Below are 21,026 nucleotides of genomic sequence, written 5' to 3'. Positions count from 1 at the left end.
ATGAACCAACCTTGCGATATAGTTTCAAACAGGCCAACTTCTAGGAAGGAAGAGGGCTCTTAGCTCAGAAGCATCTCACCAGCTCACTCCTGAGCCTGGGTCACTCCCAAGAGCTCCTGGTCAAGTACCCAAGCTTCAAAACAGGAAGAAAGAAACCCCATTCATGTCTGGCTCCAACTGTCCCTTCGGCCACCTCCCACATCCTGTCTCTTCTAGGACACACCTCGCCCCTCATCTGTGTTACATGGTCCTGTCTCTGGAGAGCTAGGGCAGAAAAACTGAGCTCCTGGTTCTCAGACCGACATTAAGATCTCTCTGTAGCATGTGTGACCTTCTTGTGTTTTCCATTTTCAATACTGGACATAGTTGTTCCAGGTATGACCCAAACACCAAGTTCAGTGGTAGTAACAGGATTTCCGGGAGAAGCTTGGGTAGCAATCTGGTTGGAGGGAAGGTAAGAGGGACTCTGAGAGTTTTCTTGAAACTTTTTATAAGAGTAATGTGACCCTACTTATAACTAGGATTGATCACCAAAAAAATGACATAATAGCCAAGACATGATTAATAAAAATATATACTTAGCTCACAAATTAAATAAAAATGTGTACTTAGGACATACAAAAGCGAAAGTTAACTGAGTCAAACAGAAGAGCAGAAGTGGCGGGTTTTTAAAATTTCTTTTATTTTTTTACATTTCTAACCATCGGTCAATTATTCCATAACAAGGCAGTATCACACGATGACTGAACGTAGGCTCCAGAAGTCAGGGTTTGAATTCCAGGTCCATCAATTACTGGTCATCTTGGGCAAGTTACTCAATTTCCCTGTGCCTTAGTTTTCTCATCCACACAATGAGGGTGGTAATAGTACCTTTCTCACAGCTTGCTGTGAGTATTAAGTAATACTCGCAAAGCACTTAGAGAGTGCCCAGTAAACTACAAACATTCTTAATATATGTTATTCATAATTATTATTCCACACATTACCATTAACTTGAGGTTTTTCAACTCACGTTCATCGATTTTTTTCTCTTTATTAATTCTTGTTTGGAATGATCTTGGAGGCACTGACTGTTGAAGATAATGAGAAGCTAATGATCCCCCTCCACACCAACGTCTTGGTACCTTGGCCAACTTTAAATAGGTCTCACCAAGAAAAGGTGTTAATAGCAAATGGCAAAGTATCAATAGCAGATTAAAAAAACAACAACAACAAAACACTTCAGGTAGTAGTTATTCTCCTAAGCCTTAGAAATTAAAAGTAAAATTAAAAATAAAAATTGGTGACAGAGATATCCTTAAGAAGAAAAAAGCTGAGAAATAAGCACTGAATCTACATATACTTTAAATGGTTTAAAGTATGCACCTTCTCATCAAATTTGTGTGGGGAGAAAATGAGACATATAAAAGCTATTTAGAATTTACTTTGGGTGTAATTATACAATTCCACAGTATTATTTTTTGCCATTAATTGCTCTCCCAACATCCCTTTTTCTATCATAATCACAAGAAGCAGCAGAAGTATCCAAAAAGTTAAAAGGGGGAATATCAGCCCCCAGCAATGTGTTCACTGGAACCATTTCCCTGCTGCTCTGTGTTTACAGGATTTTATTTGCATAGAAGAACTGCAGGAGCTCTGGATGATAGTGGCTCTGAAAGAAATTGGCAAAGGGACACGTGAGGAAGGGAGTCGGTAAACCTCCTTGACTCTAGAACGAGTAGACAGCTGTCAAAGGCAGAGCATGAGGATAAACAATCTTCAGATTCTCAGAGGAGGAGGCATCATTATCCAAATGATGATCTAAACTGGAACTGCCAATATATTTCACCCAGTGATCTCAGCTGGAACTGCCAATATATTTTATGCAATATATTTCACCCAATGATCTCAGCTGGAACTGCCAATATATTTTATGCATAATCCTCTGGGTGTTTTGCCATTTACATCGCATTATGGGTCAATTACAGTTGAAACATACTTGGCCTGAGTAGTTTTATCATTTCACCCAATGATCTAAGCTGGAACTGCCAATATATTTCACCCAATGATCTAAGCTGGAACTGCCAATATATTTTATGCATAATCCTCTGGGTGTTTTGCCATTTACATCGCATTATGGGTCAATTACAGTTGAAATATACTTGGCCTGAGTCGTTTTATGGGGGTAACTCCCTGGTGTGCCCGACCGCCTTCTGCATTAACACTGGGAGGGCAGGGAACCTGGGAGAACCTCTCCTGCCCTCGCTCACTCACCAGCTGCCGGCAGAGTTTAGGGTTCCTTTGATCCTCTTCACTCTGGAAGCTGTAGTTCTTCCTTTGTCTCAGATACGGAGAACAGGCTCGAAAAGTTGTTTTGCAAGCCTGAGAGAAATAATATTACCATCTTATTGTCAAAAATATTAGAGAGTTTTATAATCCCAAGCAAGGAAAAGTGTTGCACCAAATCTGTGGTGTGGGGGCCACTAAGAGTGAAAGTAACTTCCAGGAAGTTTGAAAACTTGAATCTTAAAGGATTTATGCTTATAAAACGACCATGCCTATAATTTGGGGCTGGTGGGGAGGGCAAAGCTTTACACTTTATCACAGCCCTTATTGTCTCATCAAAAGTAGTGCTGGATTCCTAAATTCAATCTCAACCTCTCTCTCCCTCTCTCTCTCCCCCTCCCTCATGCGTGACTTGAAAGAAGACAGGTGATTTGGTGGAACCTTTGCTCCTGATGGTTTTGGAACACTCACCTGTTCCAAAGCAGCCCTGGGGTTGATCCAACCCCGTTAGGACACATTTTCTCCAAGAATAAAACAAAAGTTTCATAGGAAACTAAGAAGCCAAGGGTGGGAAATCTGTACCAGGTGCACTGACAAAAGCTAACTGGGTATGAATAAATCTCCTCTGATAGGCAGTGCTGCCCCACGGAGCAAGCAGCACCTCCCTGCCCCCCCCCCCCCATTAACCTGAGTGTATCTGGCATTGACAGGTCCTGGGACCGGGCAAGTGGGGCAAGAGCAAATGGAAAATAATACTCCTGCTCAGAGAGAGATTAGCCATCGAGGAGGCACTTTCTCCAGGATTCACATGGATACACGGCTGAGTGTCCGAAACCGAACTGGCAGGAACTGAGGGCCTGGCATCTCGACTCGGCAGGGCTGCATTCCAACTCCCTTGAGGAATCGCATTGAGGTTTCATGCGGTTGGTTAGAGTCACGGACTTACCTTGGCAACCTGGGGATTCCTATCCTGTAAATGGGTCAGGAGAGAATCCTGAGTCTGCTTCACCTGACGGGTGAAAAATCTCTTCCATTTCTGCCCAGCAAAGGCAGCCAGTTGCCCAAACAAGACAAAGGCTGAGTATCTCAGGCTGTCATTCTCCTGTGGGTCCCCCGTGAACAAAACAACAAACCTCGGGTCAGTACCAAAAGGCAGCTGCATCAGAGAACAGCACAGCCCTAGCTCCTTGCTGCACGTTACAGGTGGGCCATCAGTTCCAGTCTATGGCACTCAGCCAGCCAGGCTCGGGGACAGAGTGGAGACGGGCTGAGTCTTCAGTGAACCTCTTTTTCAGCAGACAAGAGGGTCAGACTGGGGGCTCACTGGTGCTACTCCCAGCTTCCCAGCTTTTTTCTTCATTATTTAACATTTTAGAGATGGATTATATTTACTTGGTTCGAAATTCAAAATAACCAAAAAGGTTTATAAAAAAGTAAGTCTCCCTTCTTACACCTCTCCACCTGCCACCAAATTTCCCTCCCCACAAAGTCATAAATTTTGTGTGATTCCTCCAAAAAATAAAGAAGAAAAAATATTACATAGCCCTTTCCCACATTTTTAAACAAATGGATGTGGACCATCCCACTGTTATACACCTTGATTTTTCATCAGTCTCTCTGGGAGCTCTTTCCATGTCAATACGTAAAGGGATTTTTTTTGGCTGCATTATAATTCATTCAACCTATCCCCTGCTTACTACTTCCAGCATGTTTGCCAGGCCACCTCTCTTTACCTTGGTCTGAGTTTCTCCCACCTGCAACAGAAATAACAATTCTGTTTCTTCCCTGACGCCCTGCCAGCTCTCCCTGCTTTGGGTCTGATTCACTGGTTTGTCCCTGACTGCAAGTCAGTGGCTTCGGCCCTTCCTCCCTCTCCCAGGGGAGCTGTCTGGTCCGAGTATCTCCCTGCCCAGGTGAGGAGACGGAGGCCCAGGGCATTTCAGTGATTCACCTAGAGTCACACCATCAGGGAACAGAGAATCAGGGTAGCAACCCAGCCTCCTGACTCATGGTGAAGGGATTTTTATATCAATGTTTCTTGATCTTGTCCAGCTCCAAGTGAACCAGAAGGGACTGGTCTGGGACAGGCCTCCTCACCTAGAAATGGGGGTCACAGACACTCAGCAAGAGTGGAGACCACTGATGATCTTCTGAAGTATTTAAAACAATTTTTTAGCACATATGACACATACAGAAACTGCTTTAGTGTTGCACTTTCTTCACTGTTCTACGCGTGTGTGTGTGTGCGTGTGTGTGTTTAATTCAATTCAGCTAGCACTTATTGAGACCTAACTCTAGCTGAAGCATGACCCTAACGCTGTGAGATGTACAGAGATGTGTAAGGGGGTGCCTGTCCCCCTGGGAGTCTGACAATCATCTGATGGGGCGGAGCCCAGGCAGGCAGTGAAGAACATTATGACAGGGATACAAACTGTCAGAAACAGCTCCCTATGAGTATTCCCAGGTTTCCCCACGACGAGGAGTTTCTGATCAAAAATTACAGTCGACCTGGGTTTAAAAAATACTTGCATGGCAAACAAGCCCTGGCCATTAAGATGGCACCTCCAGAGAGATTTAGAGACACTTACCCGGAGATATCTGCTTATATTCCAGGGAGGTGGAGTACAGACCTTCCTCTCCCAGCCCCAGAGAGGGCTGGTTTACATCCCAGAGCAAAGGCCTCTCTGCCTCCCTGAGCTGGAGGAGAGGCCAATGTGCCAGCAGCTCCTCTATATGCTCCAAGTTTTAGAATTTCGAGGTTTCTCTTCCTCCCATGAGGTGCAGGCACCCTGTTTTCGCTGGGTTACTCCTGGGGAATTAGGTGTGGGGAACTCACGCGAGACGCTCTGCGAGTAAATGCAAGTTTCCTGTCGCTCTGTTCCCTGTTCTACAGGTCTTGTCTTTCTGTGTGTGTGTGTGCATGTGTGTGTGTGTATGTGTGTGTGTGTGTGTGTAACTGGGGTAAGCTAACTGATTAGCTTCTGAGTCCTTGCGTTTTCTGTCTCTGTACACTTTTTGCTCCACCTGCCTTGTCACCGGGCAGTTAAGAGTGCAGGCCCTGGGCAAAGGGCCTGGCTTCATGTGCACTTACTGGCTCTGTGAACTGTGGGCAAGTTACCTAACCTTTCTAGGCCTTGGTTTCCTCCTCTATAAAGTGAAGAAAACAGTGCCTGCCTCACAGGGTTATTGTGAAGATTAGATGAGACAATCCATGTAAATTGCCTAGCACTGTGCCTGGCACACAGTAAGGGCTCACTAAGTGCAAACTACACTTATTGTTACATTTATAAGAGATCAGTGAGTACACATGTGCATCACCATCATCAGTGTATATGTACTCACTGCTCTATTGCCGTGAAAACTCCTTGCGGAGTGGTGATGAAATCCTACATGTCTTTATACGTCTTCCATAACCCCCAGCACAGTACCAATCTCTCAACAAGATTTCTTAATAAATAGTGAACAATAGAGACCTTGTTTCCTGAGCAACACACCAACCAGGGCTCACATTTGACTTTAAGAACCTGGAATCTTCCTGCGTTGTCTCACTTACATCATCTAACAAAGTCCTGGTCCGAAGGGTGATGTCTATGAAGAAGGAGCCCAAGCCTTTCCCCTGGATCTTGCCCAGGATGATGGTCAGGGTCTTCAGGCTCTCGTGGATGACTTCAGAACTCACGGGGTCATACAGTCCATGCACCAGCAGGTCCAGGACAATCATTTTATACTTTCTCACCTGTTACCAAGGTTTGGAAAGCATTAGCAGCACAGGAGTGGCTCCCCATGAGTTGAAAAGTATCTCCACTCCTAATCTTCCAATAACCCGGGACTTGGACTAAGAGGCCATGGCTTTCTTCAGCACCTGCTGCCACAACTCTCAGCAAAGTACAAATGCTTCCGTTAACCTGACCCAAGAGCCCAATTCGGTCTTGGAAGGAGAGCAGTCTGGAGCATGGCCTATGGGTGGATGAGGCTGGGGAGGGCACGTCAAGGAGGGTGGTGGACCTGGACGATCTAGCAATCTGGGTGTATTGGGTACCTTTACAGGGGATAAGGCGAAATGGTCCCTTAAGTTTACAGATGCTGAAGGAAGAGGTGGGGAAAACATCTTTTACTAAACAAGCATTTATTAGAAAAATTAAATTCACCGGAGGGTGATGTCCAGCTGTGTGTTAATCCTACCTGCAGCTCTGTTTCCCAAGGCTGACGATACTGAGGTGTGATGACCCTAAGATGACCCCAAATGAGTCATGTGTGCCTTTGTACAATCTCCTTCCCTTGAGTGTGTAAGGAGCCAGTGACTTGCTTGTGGCCTCTCAAACATGACAGTGGTGACGGACGTCATTCCTATGGTTCCCTTACATTATATGAGACTCCATCTAGCAGACAGGAGTGGGAGACACTCTCCCACTGGCTGTGAAGAAGTGAGCTACTGTGTTGTGAGAGGGTGGCCTCAAGGAGCTGAGGGTGGCCACTCAGCAAGGAAATAGGGACCTTAGTCCTACAACTAGAAGGAAATGAATTCTTCCAACAGCCACATGAGCTTGGAAGATGACCCTGAACTTCAGAAAGGAATGCAGTCTGGCCCACACCTTGATGGCAGCCTTGCAAGACCTTGAGTAGGGGACGCAGCTAAGTGGTACCTGGACTCCTGACCCAAAGAAACTGTGAGATAATAAACGCCAGGCCCCTGATGTACTGTTACACAGCGGTAGACAACTAGTATATGAAGCCCCCCATCCAAGTACTGAGGACTCCAGGCCATGAGGGCTGGCCAAGCACCCCCTGCCCTTCCTACCTTGTCCAGGTTCTCACAGGCCATAGTTCCCAGGCTTCTCATTGCCATATGACGCTTTTTAACACTGGGGTCCCAGGCTCTCTCTGCCAAGTTGAAAAACACATTCTTCAGAAGCTCCTGCTTCTGAAGCCTCAGTTTCCAAGAGACCTGGGTGGAGAGTCAAAAATGTATTGATTTGGGAGTGTTCAGAGTCACACCCTACCCATCGCCAACCCTAATCCCTCCCTCTAAAGAAAATCCTGTGTTGCCCGCTCAATTTTAATCCTTATTTCTCCACTTGAAGACATCTGGTTTTTGCTGGGAATATATTAGTTTGATCTACATAATGAAGAATGGATGGAGGAAGAGGAAAGGGGTGGAGAAAAATAATGTAGAGCTAATGTTGAGGTAGGTTTGGGGGCATTATGGAGAGAGGTGTCTAGACAGTTGTGGGTGTGACAGAAATGAGAAAAGGGGGCTTTAGAAGTGTTGATGTGATCTGAGAATAGGGATCCCTTTAAGAGGACAAGGTAAGCTGTGTTCCTCCTGTCTCAGAGTTTCCTTGACCCTTCCCCCTCCCCCAGCCCTTCCCCATTTTTCTGCTCTACTTTGTAGCTAAAGCTTGAAAGACGTGTCTATACTTGCTTTCTTCAGCTCCTCTCCTCCATTCTCCCTTGAACCTTCTGCAATCAGGTTGATGGCATCCATACCCGCTCCCCACCCCCTGCCCCCCAGTGTAACTAAATCCCAGGGTCAATTCTCAGAGCTCACCTCACTCAGCCTCTCAACAGCATTTGACACAATTAGCAAAGCACATCTACAGGCATTTCAGGGCACCTGAAGGATGTCCTACCTCAGAATGCGAGCATCTGAGCAGTTAAGATTAGGAAAAGAAATGCATAAATAATGCAAATTGGAAGCGCTGTGTGGCTGATGCAGAAATCTGTACTTCAAGGACTAAACTCTAATTAAGTGCAAGGCAAGAGATAGGTTTTTAGAGCATTTAATCCCTGATGCTAGGAAGGCCCTGGTGTTCTGCGCATCACAGGACATACCAACATGTCCTGGAGTCAGAACCAAGATCCAGACAAGATCCAAGAACCAACCACTTCCTCACCATCCTTATTAGTGGGTGGGGGCTGGAGAGGAGACCCACAGCCCTATTTGGTATTCAGGTGATTACCAAGTCTCATCAGTATTTCTGAATATTCACTGCAGCTCATTCTATATTTTTATCATTAAGTTCACAGCAAGCTAAATTCTTCCCAACTCGTCTTCTTGTTATCATATAAACATCCTATTCATGTTAAAAGAGCTGTCATCAAACTTTTTTTCAGGAGAAGGAACCTCAGTAGAAGGAATGGAAGGAACCAAACGAAGGCAGAACAGCAAGCACACAAAGTCATTGCTGAGCACGGACATTTGTTCATGATAATTTGTCTCAGACCTTGGAAAAGAAAGATATCACTGATGTCCTTTTCTTCTTGGGCTGGGCAGTGGGGATGGAAAGGGGCTGGTCCAGCATTCTTCTCTGTGTTTGGTCCATGGAACTAAAAAAAGAACAAATCATCATATGAGCCACAAACACTCTTTGAAACCTCATCATTAACGAGCATCGTCACACAAAGCCCTGTGCCAGGGTAAGAATGTAAAGAAGCAGCATCCCCGAGGCCCCCTCAGGATGTCACCTTGGTGAGCAGATGGAACAGTTGCATCAAAAGATGAAGAGCCACACCAACATCACTAATCATCAGGGAAACGCAAACCAAAACCACAGTGAGGGCTCACCTCACACCTCCCAGAGGGCACTGTCGGTCAAAGACTGCAGTGGGTTAGGACTTACTTCTTGAGGAACTGGGTGGTGAGCAATGCTCTTTTTTTCTTTTTTCATAGATCTTTATTGGAGTATAATTGCTTTACAATGTTGTGTGAGTCGCTGCTGTATAACAAAGTGAATCAGCTATATGTATACATATATCCCCATATCCCCTCCCTCTTGAACCTCCCTCCCATCCTCCCTATCCCACCCCTCTAGGTCATCACAAAGCACCAAGCCAATCTCCCTGTGCTATGCAGCTGCTTCCCACCAGCCAACTATTTTACGTTCGGTAGTGTATATATGTCGATGCTATTCTCACTTTGCCCCAGCTTCGCCCTCCCACCCCATGTCCTCAAGTCCATTTTCTATGTCTACCTCTTTATTCCTGCCCTGCAACTAGGTTCATCAGTACCTTTTTTTTTTTTTTTAGATTCCATATCTGTATGCATTAGCATATGGTATTTGTTTTTCTCTTTCTGACTTACTTCACTCTGTATGACACACTCTAGGTCCATCACCTCACTACAAGTAACTCAATTTCGTTTCTTTATATGGCTGAGTAATATTCCATTATATATATGTGCCACATCTTCTTTATCCATTCGTCTGTCGATGGACACTTAGGTTGCTTCCATGTCCTGGCTATTGTAAATAGTGCTGCAATGAACATTGGGGTGCATGCCTCTTTTTGAATTATGGTTTTCTCAGGGTATATGCCCAGTAGTGGGATTGCTGGGTCATATGGTAGTTCTATTTTTAGTTTTTTAAGGAACCTCCATACTGTTCTCCATAGTGGCTGTATCAATTTACATTCCCACCAACAGTGCAAGAGGGTTCCCTTTTCTCCACACCCTCTCCAGCATTTACTGTTTCTAGATTTTTTGATAATGGCCATTCTGACCGGCATGAGGTGATACCTCATTGTAGTTTTGATTTGCATTTCTCTAATAATTAGTGATGTTGAGCATCTTTTCATGTGCCTCTTGGCCATCTGTATGTCTTCCTTGGTGAAATGTCTATTTAGGTCTTCCACCCATTTTTTAACTGGATTGTTTGGTCTTTTTTGCTGTTGAGCTCCATGAGCTGTTTGTATCTTTTGGAGATTAATTCTTTGTCTGTTGTTTCATTTGCAAATATTTTCTCCCATTCTGAGGGTTGTCTTTTTGTCTTGCTTATGGTTTTCTTTGCTGTGCAAAAGCTTTTAAGTTTAATGAAGTCCCATTTATTTATTTTTGTTTTTATTTCTGTTACTCTAGGAGGTGGGTCAAAAAAGATCTTGCTGTGGTTTATGTCAAAGAGTGTTTTTTCCTATGTTTTCTTCTAAGAGTTTTATAGTGTCTAGTCTTACATTTAAGTCTTTAATCCATTTGGAGTTTACATTTGGGTATGGTGTTAGGTAGTGTTTTAATTTCATTCTTTTACATGAAGCTGTCCAGTTTTCCCAGCACTACTTATTGAAGAGGCTGTCTTTTCTCCATTGCATGTTCTTGCCTCCTTTGTCATAAATTAGGTGCCCATATGTGCATGGGTTTATCTCTGGGCATTCTATCCTGTACCATTGATCTATATTTCTGTTTTTGTGCCAGTACCATACTGTCTTGATTACTGTAGCTTTGTAGTATAGTTTGAAGTCAGGGAGCCTGATTCCTCCAACTCCGTTTTTCTTTCCCAAGAGACCCACAAAAACAAACCCAAAACAATTAAGAAAATGGTAATAGAAACACACATACCAATTATAACCTTGAATGTAAATGGATTAAATGCCCCAAACAAAACAGGCTGAATGGATACAAAAACAAGACCCATATATATGCTGTCTACAAGAGACCCACTTCAGACCTAGGGACACATACAGACTGAAAGTGAAGGGATGAAAAAAGATATTCCATGCAAATGGAAATCAAAAGAAAGCTAGAGTAGCAATACTCGTATCAGATAAAATAGACTTTAAAATAAAGACTGTTACAAGAGATAAGGAGGGATACTTCATAATGATCAAAGGATCAATCCAAGAAGAAGACATAACAATTATAAATGTTTATGCACCCAACATAGGAGCACCTCAATACATAAGGCAAATGCTAACAACCATGAAAAGAGAAATCAACAGTAACACAATAATAGTAGGGGCTTTAACACCCCACTTACACCAATGGACAGTTCATCCAAACAGAAAATAAATAAGGAAACACAAGCTTTAAATGACATAATAGACCAGATAGATCTAATTGATACTTGTAGAACATTCCACTCCAAAGTGGCAGAATACACTTTCTTCTCAAGTGCACATGGAACATTCTCCAGGATAGATCACATCTTGGGTCACAAATCAAGCCTCAGAAAATTTAAGAAAATTGAAATTGTATCAAGCATCTTTTCTGACCACAATGCTATGAGATTGGAAATCAATTACAGGAAAAAAACTGTACAAAACACAAATACATGGAGGCTAAACAGTGTGCTACTAAATAACCAAGAGATCACTGCAGAAATCAAAGAAGAAATTTTTAAAAACATAGAAACAAATGACAATGAAAACATGACGACCCAAAACCTATGAGATGCAGCAAAAGCAGTTTTAAAAGGGAAGTTTATAGCAATACAATCTCACCTCAAGAAACAAGAAAAATCTCAAATAAACAGTCTAACCCTACACTTAGAACAACTAGAGAAAGAAGAACAAAGAAAACCCAAAGTCAGTAGAAGGAAAGAAATTATAAAGATCAGAGCAGAAGTAAATGAAATAGAAAAGAAGAAAACAATAGCAAAGATCAATAAAACTAAAAGCTGGTTCTTTGAGAAGATAAACAAAATTGATAAACCCTTAGCCAGACTCATCAAGAAAAAAAGGGAGAGGATGCAAATCAATAGAATTAGAAATGAAAAAGGAGAAATCACAGCTGACACTGCAGAAATACAAAGGATTATAAGAAACTACTACAAACAACTATATGCCAATAAAATGGACAACCACAAAGAACTGGACAAATTCTTGGAAAGGTACAATTTTCCAAGACTGAACCAGGAAGAATTAGAAAATATAAACAGACCTATCACAGGTAATGAAATTGAAACCGTAATTAAAAATCTTCCAACAAACAAAAGTCCAGGACCAGATGGCTTCACAGGCGAATTCTATCAAACATTTAGAGAAGAGCTAACACATATCCTTCTCAAACTCTTCCAAAAAATTGCAGAGGGAGAAACACTCCCAAATTCATTCTACGAAGCCACCATCACCCTGATGCCAAAACCAGAAAAAGATATCACAAAAAAAGAAAATTATAGACCAATATCACTGATGAACATAGATGCAAAACTCCTGAACAAAATACTAGCAAACAGAATCCAACAACACATTAAAAGGAGCATACACCATGATCAAGTGGGATTTATCCCAGGGATGCAAGGATTCTTCAATATACGCAAATCAAGCAATGTGATACACCACATTAACAAATTAAGGGATAAATGCTATATGATCATCTCAATAGATGCAGAAAAGGCTTTTGACAAAATTCAACACCTATTTATGATAAAAACCCTCCAGAAAATGGGCATAGAGGGAACCTACCTCAACATAATAAAGGCCATATATGACAAACCCACAGCAAACATCATACTCAATGGTGAAAAACTGAAAGCATTTCCACTAAGATCAGGAACAAGACAAGGATGTCCACTCTCGCCACTCTTATTCAACATAGTTTTGGAAGTCCTAGCCACAGCAATCAGAGAAGAAAAAGAAGTAAAAGGAATACAAATTGGAAAAGAAGAAGTAAAACTGTCACTGTTTGCCGGTGACATGAAACTATACCTAGAAAATCCTAAAGGTGCCACCAGAAAACTACTAGAACTAATCAATGAATTTGGTAAGGTTGCAGGATACAAAATTAATGCACAGAAATCTCCGGCATTCCTATACACCAACAATGAAAAATCAGAAAGAGAAATTAAGGAAACACTCCCATTTACCACTACAACAAAAAGAATAAAATACCTAGGAATAAACCTGCCTAAGGAGGTGAAAGACTTGTGCTCAGAAAACTATAAAATACTGGTGAAAGAAATCAAAGATGACATAAAAAGAGGGAGAAATATACCATGTTCTTGGATTGGAAGACTCAGTATTGTGAAAATGACTATACTACCCAAAGCAATCTACAGATTCAATGCAATCCCTATCAAACTACCAATGACATTCTTCACAGAATTAGAACAAAAAATTTTACAATTCGTATGGAAACACAAAACCCGAATGGCCAGAGCAATGCTGTTTGTTCTTTGTTTACGAGGTATAGAATTTGTAATTTTTCCATGTGTATATATTATTTAAAATATACATTATAAATAAATACAGCTTGCAAAGTGATTCTGATCTACAGCCTGACTTGAGACCCACCAAAGTAAACCAGTGCATCTCAGACTTTAATGTGCACTTGAATCATCAGAGGAACTTGTTAAAATGCAGGTTCGGACTCAGTGGGTTTCGGGCGGGGCTCCAGATTCTGCCATTCTTACAAGCTCCCAGGTGACACCAATGCTGCTGGGTCCCAAGTACCACGCTTTGAGGGATGCAAAGTTAGGAGCTCCAAGAGATAAGAGAGGACTGTGGGCTGGAAGAGCTGGTAGAGACATTCCACTGCACGTGGGTGAGCTTTAATGGAGAGGCAGAAGCGTATTTCACACATTGGTATTCTAATGGGATTCTATGTAGTAAGTATCATGGTAGTGGTAGTAATAACAGTTAAAATAGGAGAGTGATAAAAGATAAGGCTACAGGAAGTAATTAAAGGCCAGCTGTGAAGGACTGACTGCTAAAGAGTTTAGTTTTAATTGTATTTTGTAGATAAGAGTGAACCATTGATTTTTTTTTTTTGAGATGAAATCCACGTAACATACAATTAACTATTTTAACAACATTGTGCAACCACCACGTTTATCTGGTCCTAAAACTTTTTCATTACCCCAAAAGAACACCCCATACCCATTAAGAAATCACTCCCCATTCTGCCCTCCCCCCAGTCCCTGGCAGCCATTAATTGGCTCTATATCTCTATGGATTACCTATTCTGGATATTTAATATAAATGGGAATCAAATAATATTATGACTTTTGTGTCTGGCTTCTTTCTCTTGGCATGACGTTTTTGAGGTTCATCCGTGTTGTAGCATGTATGGGTACTTCATTCCTTTTTAGGCCTGGACAATATTTCATTATATGGATAGGCCACATTTGTTTATCCATTCATCTGTTGTTAGACACTTGGGTCATTTTCACCTTCTGGGTATTGTGAATAGAGCTTCCATGAACAATGGTGTACAAGTGTTTGGTATCTGATTTCAATTCTTTGGGTATATACCCAGGAATGGAATTGCTGAGATATATAGTGATTCTACGTTTAACTTTTTGAGGAACCGCCAAACTGTTTTCCACAGTGGCTGCAACGTGCAAGGGTTCCAGTTTCCCCACATCACCAACCGTTGTTATTTTCCAGTTTTTAAAATTATTATTATTACATTCAGCCTAGTGGGTGTACAGTGGTATGCCATTATGGGTTTGATTAGCACTTTTCTAATGACTACTGGTGTCTTTTTGTATGTTTGTTTGTGATTTGTGTACCTTTTTCAGAGAAATGTCTATTTAAATCCTTTGCCCATTTTTAATTAGGTCGTCTATCTTTTTGTTTTTTTTAGTTGTAGAGTTCTTTATATATTCTGGATACTAGACCCTTATCAGATATATGATTTACAAATATTTTTTCCTATTCTGTACGTTGTCTTTTCATTTTCTTGATAATGTTTTTTATGCACAATAGTTTTTAGTTTTGACAAAGTCTAATTTATCTATTTTTGTTGTTGTCATTGTTGCTCAGGCTTTTCGTGCTATATCTAAGAATTCACTGCCAACTCCAGTCATGAAGATTTACCCTTATGTTTTCTAAGATTTTTATAGTTTTATCTCTTAGGCTGTTGATCCACTTTGAGTCAATTTTTGTGTGTGGTGTGCAGTAGGGGTTCAACTTCATCAGAACCATTGACCTTTATTTGTTTTGGTTTTTAAAAATTTTTTAGTAGGAGAAATAACAGTGGTTCTCAACCCTAGCTGCATTAGAATCCCCTAAGGAACTTTTAAACATTTTAATGCCCTGTCTATACCCCAGACCAAGTCTACCATCATATCTGGAGGTGGACCTGAGCATCAGTAATTTTTAAAACTCACCAGGTAATTCCAATGGGCAGTCACTGAATAGGGTGACCAGTGACCAATCATCTTGTTTAGTCCCTGTGATATTGTGATTTATAATAAGAAATATATATATTTGGACTTGGTCCCCATTCCTGGCACAAAACCCTTGGAATTTCCTAAGTGATTAAAGGTATCTTGTATTATATTAATGAAGTGACCCTAGGTCACCTAAGGGTGGGGGCTGACTGCTAGGGGAACCAATCCTGTAATGAGATGGTTGGAAATTTCAGTCTCACCCCCTCTTCTCCTGGGAGGAGAGGAGGGCTAGAGATTGAGTTCAGTAACCAGTGGTGAATGATTTAATCAATCGTGCCTAGGTAATGAGGCCTCCACCCAAAAACCAAAGGATAGAGAGCTTCCGGATTGGTGACCACATGGAGATTTAGGGAGAGTTGTGCACTTGGAGAGGGCATGGAAGCTCCTTGCCCTTTCCCCATGTCTTGCCCTGTGCATCTCTTCCATCTGGCTGTTCCTGAGTTACATCCTTTTATAATAAACCAGTGATTCAGGAAGTAAAATGTTCCTCTGAGTTTTATGAGCTGCTTTAGCAAATTAATCGAACCCAAGGACAGGGTTGTGGGAACCTCCAATCTTTAGCATGTTGGTCACAAGCACAGGTGACAACATGGACTTGTGATTGGCCTCTAAAGTATGGGGACTGAGCCCTTAACCTGTGGGATCTGACGCTATTTTCAAGTAGACAGTGTCTGAGTTGAATTGAACTGAATTGTAGGACACCCAGTCAGTATCCACTGAGAACTGGAGAACTGATTGGTGGTGTGCAAAAAACACACATTGGAGCTTGGCCCTGAAGGCTTTCCTGGGACATGGGATTTTCAGTGCTAAGACCAGGAAAGTCCTGGGCAAACAAGGGCAAGTTGGCCATGCTGATTTTACTGGAGTTTGGAACTTATTTAATGCAAGTTACGGATAGAGCCCAGTCCTGTTAAACAGCCGTGCTTTGGAACATTTGACTCTGTTTGACCTGGAGGTACATGGGGATTTGGTTTCTCCATCATCTCTGTGCCCCTCCCCCCCAGCAGGTTTAGGTCATGCTCTCTTGGTCAGAAGACACTCAAGAGAACCACGAATATACCTCTTTACCCCAGAGCCGCATTCTCTATTTCTTCTCCATCTCTGGCCAGCAGACCGCCCCTCACCATTGCAATGAGGGAGCCCAACCCACCCATCCCCCCCAGAAAATTGCACTCCCACTAACTAGCAAGATTTTCTTTGAGCGAAAAGGTGTTCCCATACACTTTACATTAAGCCAGTGGTTCACACACCCGAGTCCGCATCAGAATCACCTGGAGGACTCATTAAAACACAGATTCCCACACCCAATCCCCAGAGTTTCTGATTCTGTACATCTGAAGCAGGACCCAATAATTTGCATTTGTAACAAGCTCCCAGGTGATGCTGGGATGCTCTTGGTCTGGGGACCACACTTTGAGAAGCAATGCATTGACAGAAAGAAACCAGTATTACTATGCTATTCCTCTCCAGGACAAGAGGATTTAAAAATTCACACAGGCAAAAAACATGCTTGGTTGTTTCTTTCTGGGGAATTTCTGGACACAACCTTCTGTATCAATGGAACCTGCCACTCCTCGGGTTGAATGCTCTGGATCAGAGCCGATGGGCGCCGGACAGTGGGTATGGGGAGCTTAGAAGAAGCAAAGTTCCCTCAAGCTGATGGTCACTCACCAAGGGGGGCACAGGCCTCATTAAAAAACAGCTGGTGTCCCTGTTCTGAGGCATAAGAAAATCATGCCTGAAGCTTCTCTCCATTGGGAAGGAAAGCAAACGTGGTTCCCTGTTCTTCACACTGGCCTTCTCTTGCAGCATTAGCACAGCAGCTGAGGGCTTTAGCCACCCAAGGCCACTTCCCCAGGCCTCAGACGCCAAGCATCCTGCCTTGTCACTTCTTAAAAGGCACGTCTAGAAGTTAAGGTCATGGAAGGCTCTCAAGCAGAGCAAAGTACATGAGGGTTGAGCGCCCTGCTTGGGAGATTCAGCGTGTGGTTAGAAAAACGCAGGGTGGGACTTCCCTGGTGGCGCAATGTTTGAGACTCTGCGCTCCCAATGCAGGGGGCTGGGGTTTGCGATTCTTGGTCGGGGAACTAGATCTCATACGCGTGCCGCAACTAAGACCCGGTGCAGCCAAATAAATAAATAAATAAGAATAAATAAATAAGAATAGTTTTAATAAAAAAAGAAAGAAAAACACAGGGCTCACCACCTCCCACCTCCTGCCTCCCCAGCACAAGAAAAAAACTGTGATCTAGTTCAATCTCGGGTTGTCAGGGCTCATCTCCATCCTTGGGGCAGAGAAAGCAAAGCATTCTTTGGCTGGGCCTCCTACATCAGAATCCCCCAGAGTGCTTGTTATAAGCGCCAGGCCGGCTCCATAATTACGGGGTCAGAGTCTCAGGGAGTGGAGGGCCGGAGCGCTGCCCGTTTTTACAAGGTGCCTTGTGACGGTACACACATGCTGGTGTAGAAGGACCCCCAGAATACTCCAGAGGAAATTAACTACCTGCAGAAGTGGCATACTCCACTCACCTGAGGCCACTGGCAGGAGAGATCCCGGAAGTGGGCGGAGCAGCTGGGCCCAGAGGGCACGAGAGGGGAGAGGTCAGTGTCTGCAGAGAACTCGGGATGGAGGGCACATGTTTGTGAAGCACATTGAACTTCTCTTTCGAAATAAAATTAAAATCACATTGAGCTGCACAGGCTATGATTTGTACACTCCTCTTGGATACTATTCTTAAATTAAAAGTCTGCTTAAAGAATAAAACAAAAGTAAAAGTTCATTCGGGGCTGCAGAGCCCCTTACCTGAGCTTTGTGTCTCCTGAGCTTGCAGCCTCTTAAAGGCCTCCCTCCACCCAAGTGCCCTGCTGCCGGCCTCCCTCCTCCTCTCTGGCAAATTAAGTCCTTTTGACCCAACCCAATGAAACAAAACTGTTGCAATACAGGAGCTCCCAGAGGAATGTTGTAAACAAACTACGAAGAAACAGAGTATATGGATTCAAAGAATTCTTAGGTGTTCATAACTCCACCTACAAACCCACTCGCCCCCAAACAGTCGTTCTTTGCTGGGAGTGTTGGGTCCTCCTTCTGGCGGGTTGCTCTGGGTTTCCCAGGTGCCTCGTCTAGTGTGACTGAGTCTGGGAGGACACCTGGACACCTAAAGCAAGGCTCTGCTTGTAGTTTCATTCATCCCTGCGTACGTTCTTCAACGAATTCTTCCCCCTCTGGGAAGTCCTTCCCTCTGTGCTAATGCCCTGTCCCTGATGGGGACAGTTTCACCGTCACCGCGACCCTGCAGCTTGTCTCCATTGCCATGTTGTGGTCCTACCTGGTCTTCCTGAACAGACATGGATTTGGGGTGACTTAGATGAGTTGTGTGCATTATGCTGACTCCCAGATGCCTTTGCAAATTTAAATCCTTCTGACTCAAAATATTACATTTATCGTCAATAATCCTTTAACTTATTAAAGCCAAAATCTATATTATGAAGGCCAAAATTACATAATACTTTGATCTTATCTGTAAAATGAGGGGAAGAAACTGTTAGATGTGTAACAATCCTTCCAACACTGAAGGTATTCATGCTAATAATATTAGTAGCCACTATTACTGGACACGTGTGTACTAGGCACTATACTTGGCATTTTGTGTACACTGCAGGAGAGCCTGTTTAGCTGACCTCTGCTTAACCAACTCGTCAGGTTAACCGTGTTCTGCAGGCCCTCCGCGAACGGTACCAACCAATGCTTGTGGCTGACAGTACCCACTGCTAACTTCTGCTCCACTAGTTCTCATAGGCTTACCAAGCATCAGCTTATGACAGCTGTACTTGTTACTGTAACTGTGAAATTTAAATATTATAGAAACTGATGAAATAGGTGTATACAAAGAAAGGAAGTTGTTTCTGTGAAAGCAAAATTGAATATTTTGGAAGGATTCAACAATGGGAAGCTGCTAAAAATAGCTGCTGTCCAATTAGGATTCGTGTGGACAGAAGTTTGGAAACAGTCTTAATAATCTGGAATGATTTACTGGAATTGGGATGATCTTACAGGAAGTGATTTTACACGCATCTTCCCAGAAGCTTTTTTTTTTTTTTTAAAGATTTATTTATTGATTGATTGCTATGTTGGGTTTTCGTTTCTGTGCGAGGGCTTTCTCTAGTTGCAGCAAGCGGGGGCCACTCTTCATCGCGGTGCGCGGGCCTCTCACTATCACGGCCTCTCTTGTTGCGGAGCACAGGCTCCAGACGCGCAGGCTCAGTAGTTGTGGCTCACGGGCCTAGTTGCCCCGCGGCATGTGGGATCTTCCCAGACCAGGGCTCGAACCCGTGTCCCCTGCATTAGCAGGCAGATTCTCAACCACTGCGCCACCAGGGAAGCCTCATCCCAGAAGCTTTTAAAGTCTCACTACATTGACAGAAACCAAAACTAGAACTCATAGATGAAGTATTATGCATGTGGCTTGTGCAAGAGAGACATATCAAAAAATGCCCACTAGAGGATCCATGTTCAAAGAAAAGGCCATGGCCCTACATTAAAGATTGGGAAATTCTATATTTTAAGGTAAAATATTGGATTACGTATCATTTTTTATAATTCACTGCTTTAACCAACTTCTTCCGTAAGCTCTCTAAAATCCAGTCCCAATCTCTCAAATAAGAGGTCTTTTCTGTACTTCACTTAACCTTTACAATCATCTTGAGAGGTAGGTTTACTTACGCCCATTTTAGAGGAGAAACTGGGGCTTAGAGTAATATAAACAACTCACCCAAAGTAAAATAGCTAGTAGTGGCAGAGCGGAGTTCCAGACTCCAAAATCTATACTTTCCATCACTGTGCTCTAAGCCTATATCCAGCTCCTAGACGGTGTCCTGCGTGCTGACCAGGTAAGGACACACGGCAGAGACACTTCAGTTTGAAGCATCCATACCTTCCCTTCAGTCCCCTCCCATCTAAAGCTCTTAATACAGTGATCTTAATATAATGATCTATAATCCATCTATTGATCGTAGATGGATTGACATAGTTTGCGAAAAGAAAAAACGGCTTCGTCAACATTGCCTAGTACATTTTTACAAAGAGAACGTCAGCTCTCTGATACAACGACCTGAGTGACATTCCAGAAGGGACTGGGGAACCCAAGTGGACCTTAGCCTCTTCCCGCCGCAGCCCGGGACGCCCCAGCCAGCAGCCGGCCCTTACCTGCGGCAGTCACGTGGTGAAGAAGCGCGGTTTCGCCGAAGCTCAGGTCCCGGGCGGCGCGGAGAGCGGCTGTTCCCGGGGGAGCAGCCCGATGGGGTGAGTCGGCTCAATTTTCCCAGCCCTGAGTTCCTAACATAGAAGAAGGGAAATGAGAAGGTGAAGCAGGGTCTGTTGAGGATAACGGGTCAGCGCAGAGTGTTGGAAAGAGAGACTCATACGAGGGGAAAAAAAAAAAAAAAATCGAAGTTTAGATGGAATTGAAGTGGGGGAGGGAACTGTCCTCTGATACCCACAAGGTTGTTCTAGATGGGAATAAGCATCCCTTAGTGCCCTCTACTGCGCCAAACTGTGCTGAGGTGTTTTTCCTCCTTTCCTATGCTGTGTTTGCCCTCATTCCGAGTCCCACCCACAGTTTCTAAAGAAAAGACTGCAATTCTAGGGTCCTGCCCCTGCACCGAATGAAAGGGCTCTGCCCAGCACCGTTCCCCGTGAGACCACTAGATGGCGGCATCACTCAATGGACCGGTTCCAGGCAGCCTCCGTACCCAGAAGCCGCTGCAGCGCTTCCCTCCCTAATCCCTGTTGGATCAGCTTTTAATCTCAGGACAGGACACTGTGCTCCAGGCCAAGTAGCTTCATTGTGACTGATTGGTGTACCACCAGCCAAAGCTTTAACC

General features: G+C 43.4%; 1 protein-coding gene across 1 annotated transcript; it reads right to left on the bottom strand.

The window, feature by feature from the left end:
* Positions 1-668: 668 nt before the first annotated feature.
* Positions 669-20,792, bottom strand: MRO (maestro). Its single transcript, XM_061169457.1, has 8 exons — positions 20,643-20,792; positions 20,350-20,478; positions 8,490-8,592; positions 7,064-7,210; positions 5,819-6,001; positions 3,212-3,367; positions 2,254-2,361; positions 669-1,651 (listed from the first exon to the last, which is right to left on the bottom strand). The coding sequence occupies exons 3-8, from the start codon at positions 8,586-8,588 to the stop codon at positions 1,598-1,600; spliced, it is 747 nt and encodes a 248-aa protein (XP_061025440.1). The 5' UTR covers positions 8,589-8,592; positions 20,350-20,478; positions 20,643-20,792; the 3' UTR covers positions 669-1,597.
* Positions 20,793-21,026: the final 234 nt, after the last annotated feature.

Source organism: Eubalaena glacialis, chromosome 15 (genome assembly GCF_028564815.1).
Source record: "Eubalaena glacialis isolate mEubGla1 chromosome 15, mEubGla1.1.hap2.+ XY, whole genome shotgun sequence".
NCBI classification, from domain to species: Eukaryota; Metazoa; Chordata; class Mammalia; order Artiodactyla; family Balaenidae; genus Eubalaena; species Eubalaena glacialis.
The sequence above is the reverse complement of the archived record's forward strand: the minus strand, read 5'-3'. Positions and strand labels throughout refer to the sequence as shown.

Coding starts and splice junctions, on each gene's coding strand:
- MRO (XM_061169457.1), bottom strand. CDS start 8,588: ATGGACCAAACACAGAGAAGAATGCTGGACCAGCCCCTTTCCATCCCC. Junction 7,211..8,489: donor TGATATCTTTCTTTTCCAAG/GTCTGAGACAAA, acceptor CTCTCCACCCAG/GTCTCTTGGAAACTGAGGCT. Junction 6,002..7,063: donor CCTGTGAGAACCTGGACAAG/GTAGGAAGGGCA, acceptor CCTTGGTAACAG/GTGAGAAAGTATAAAATGAT.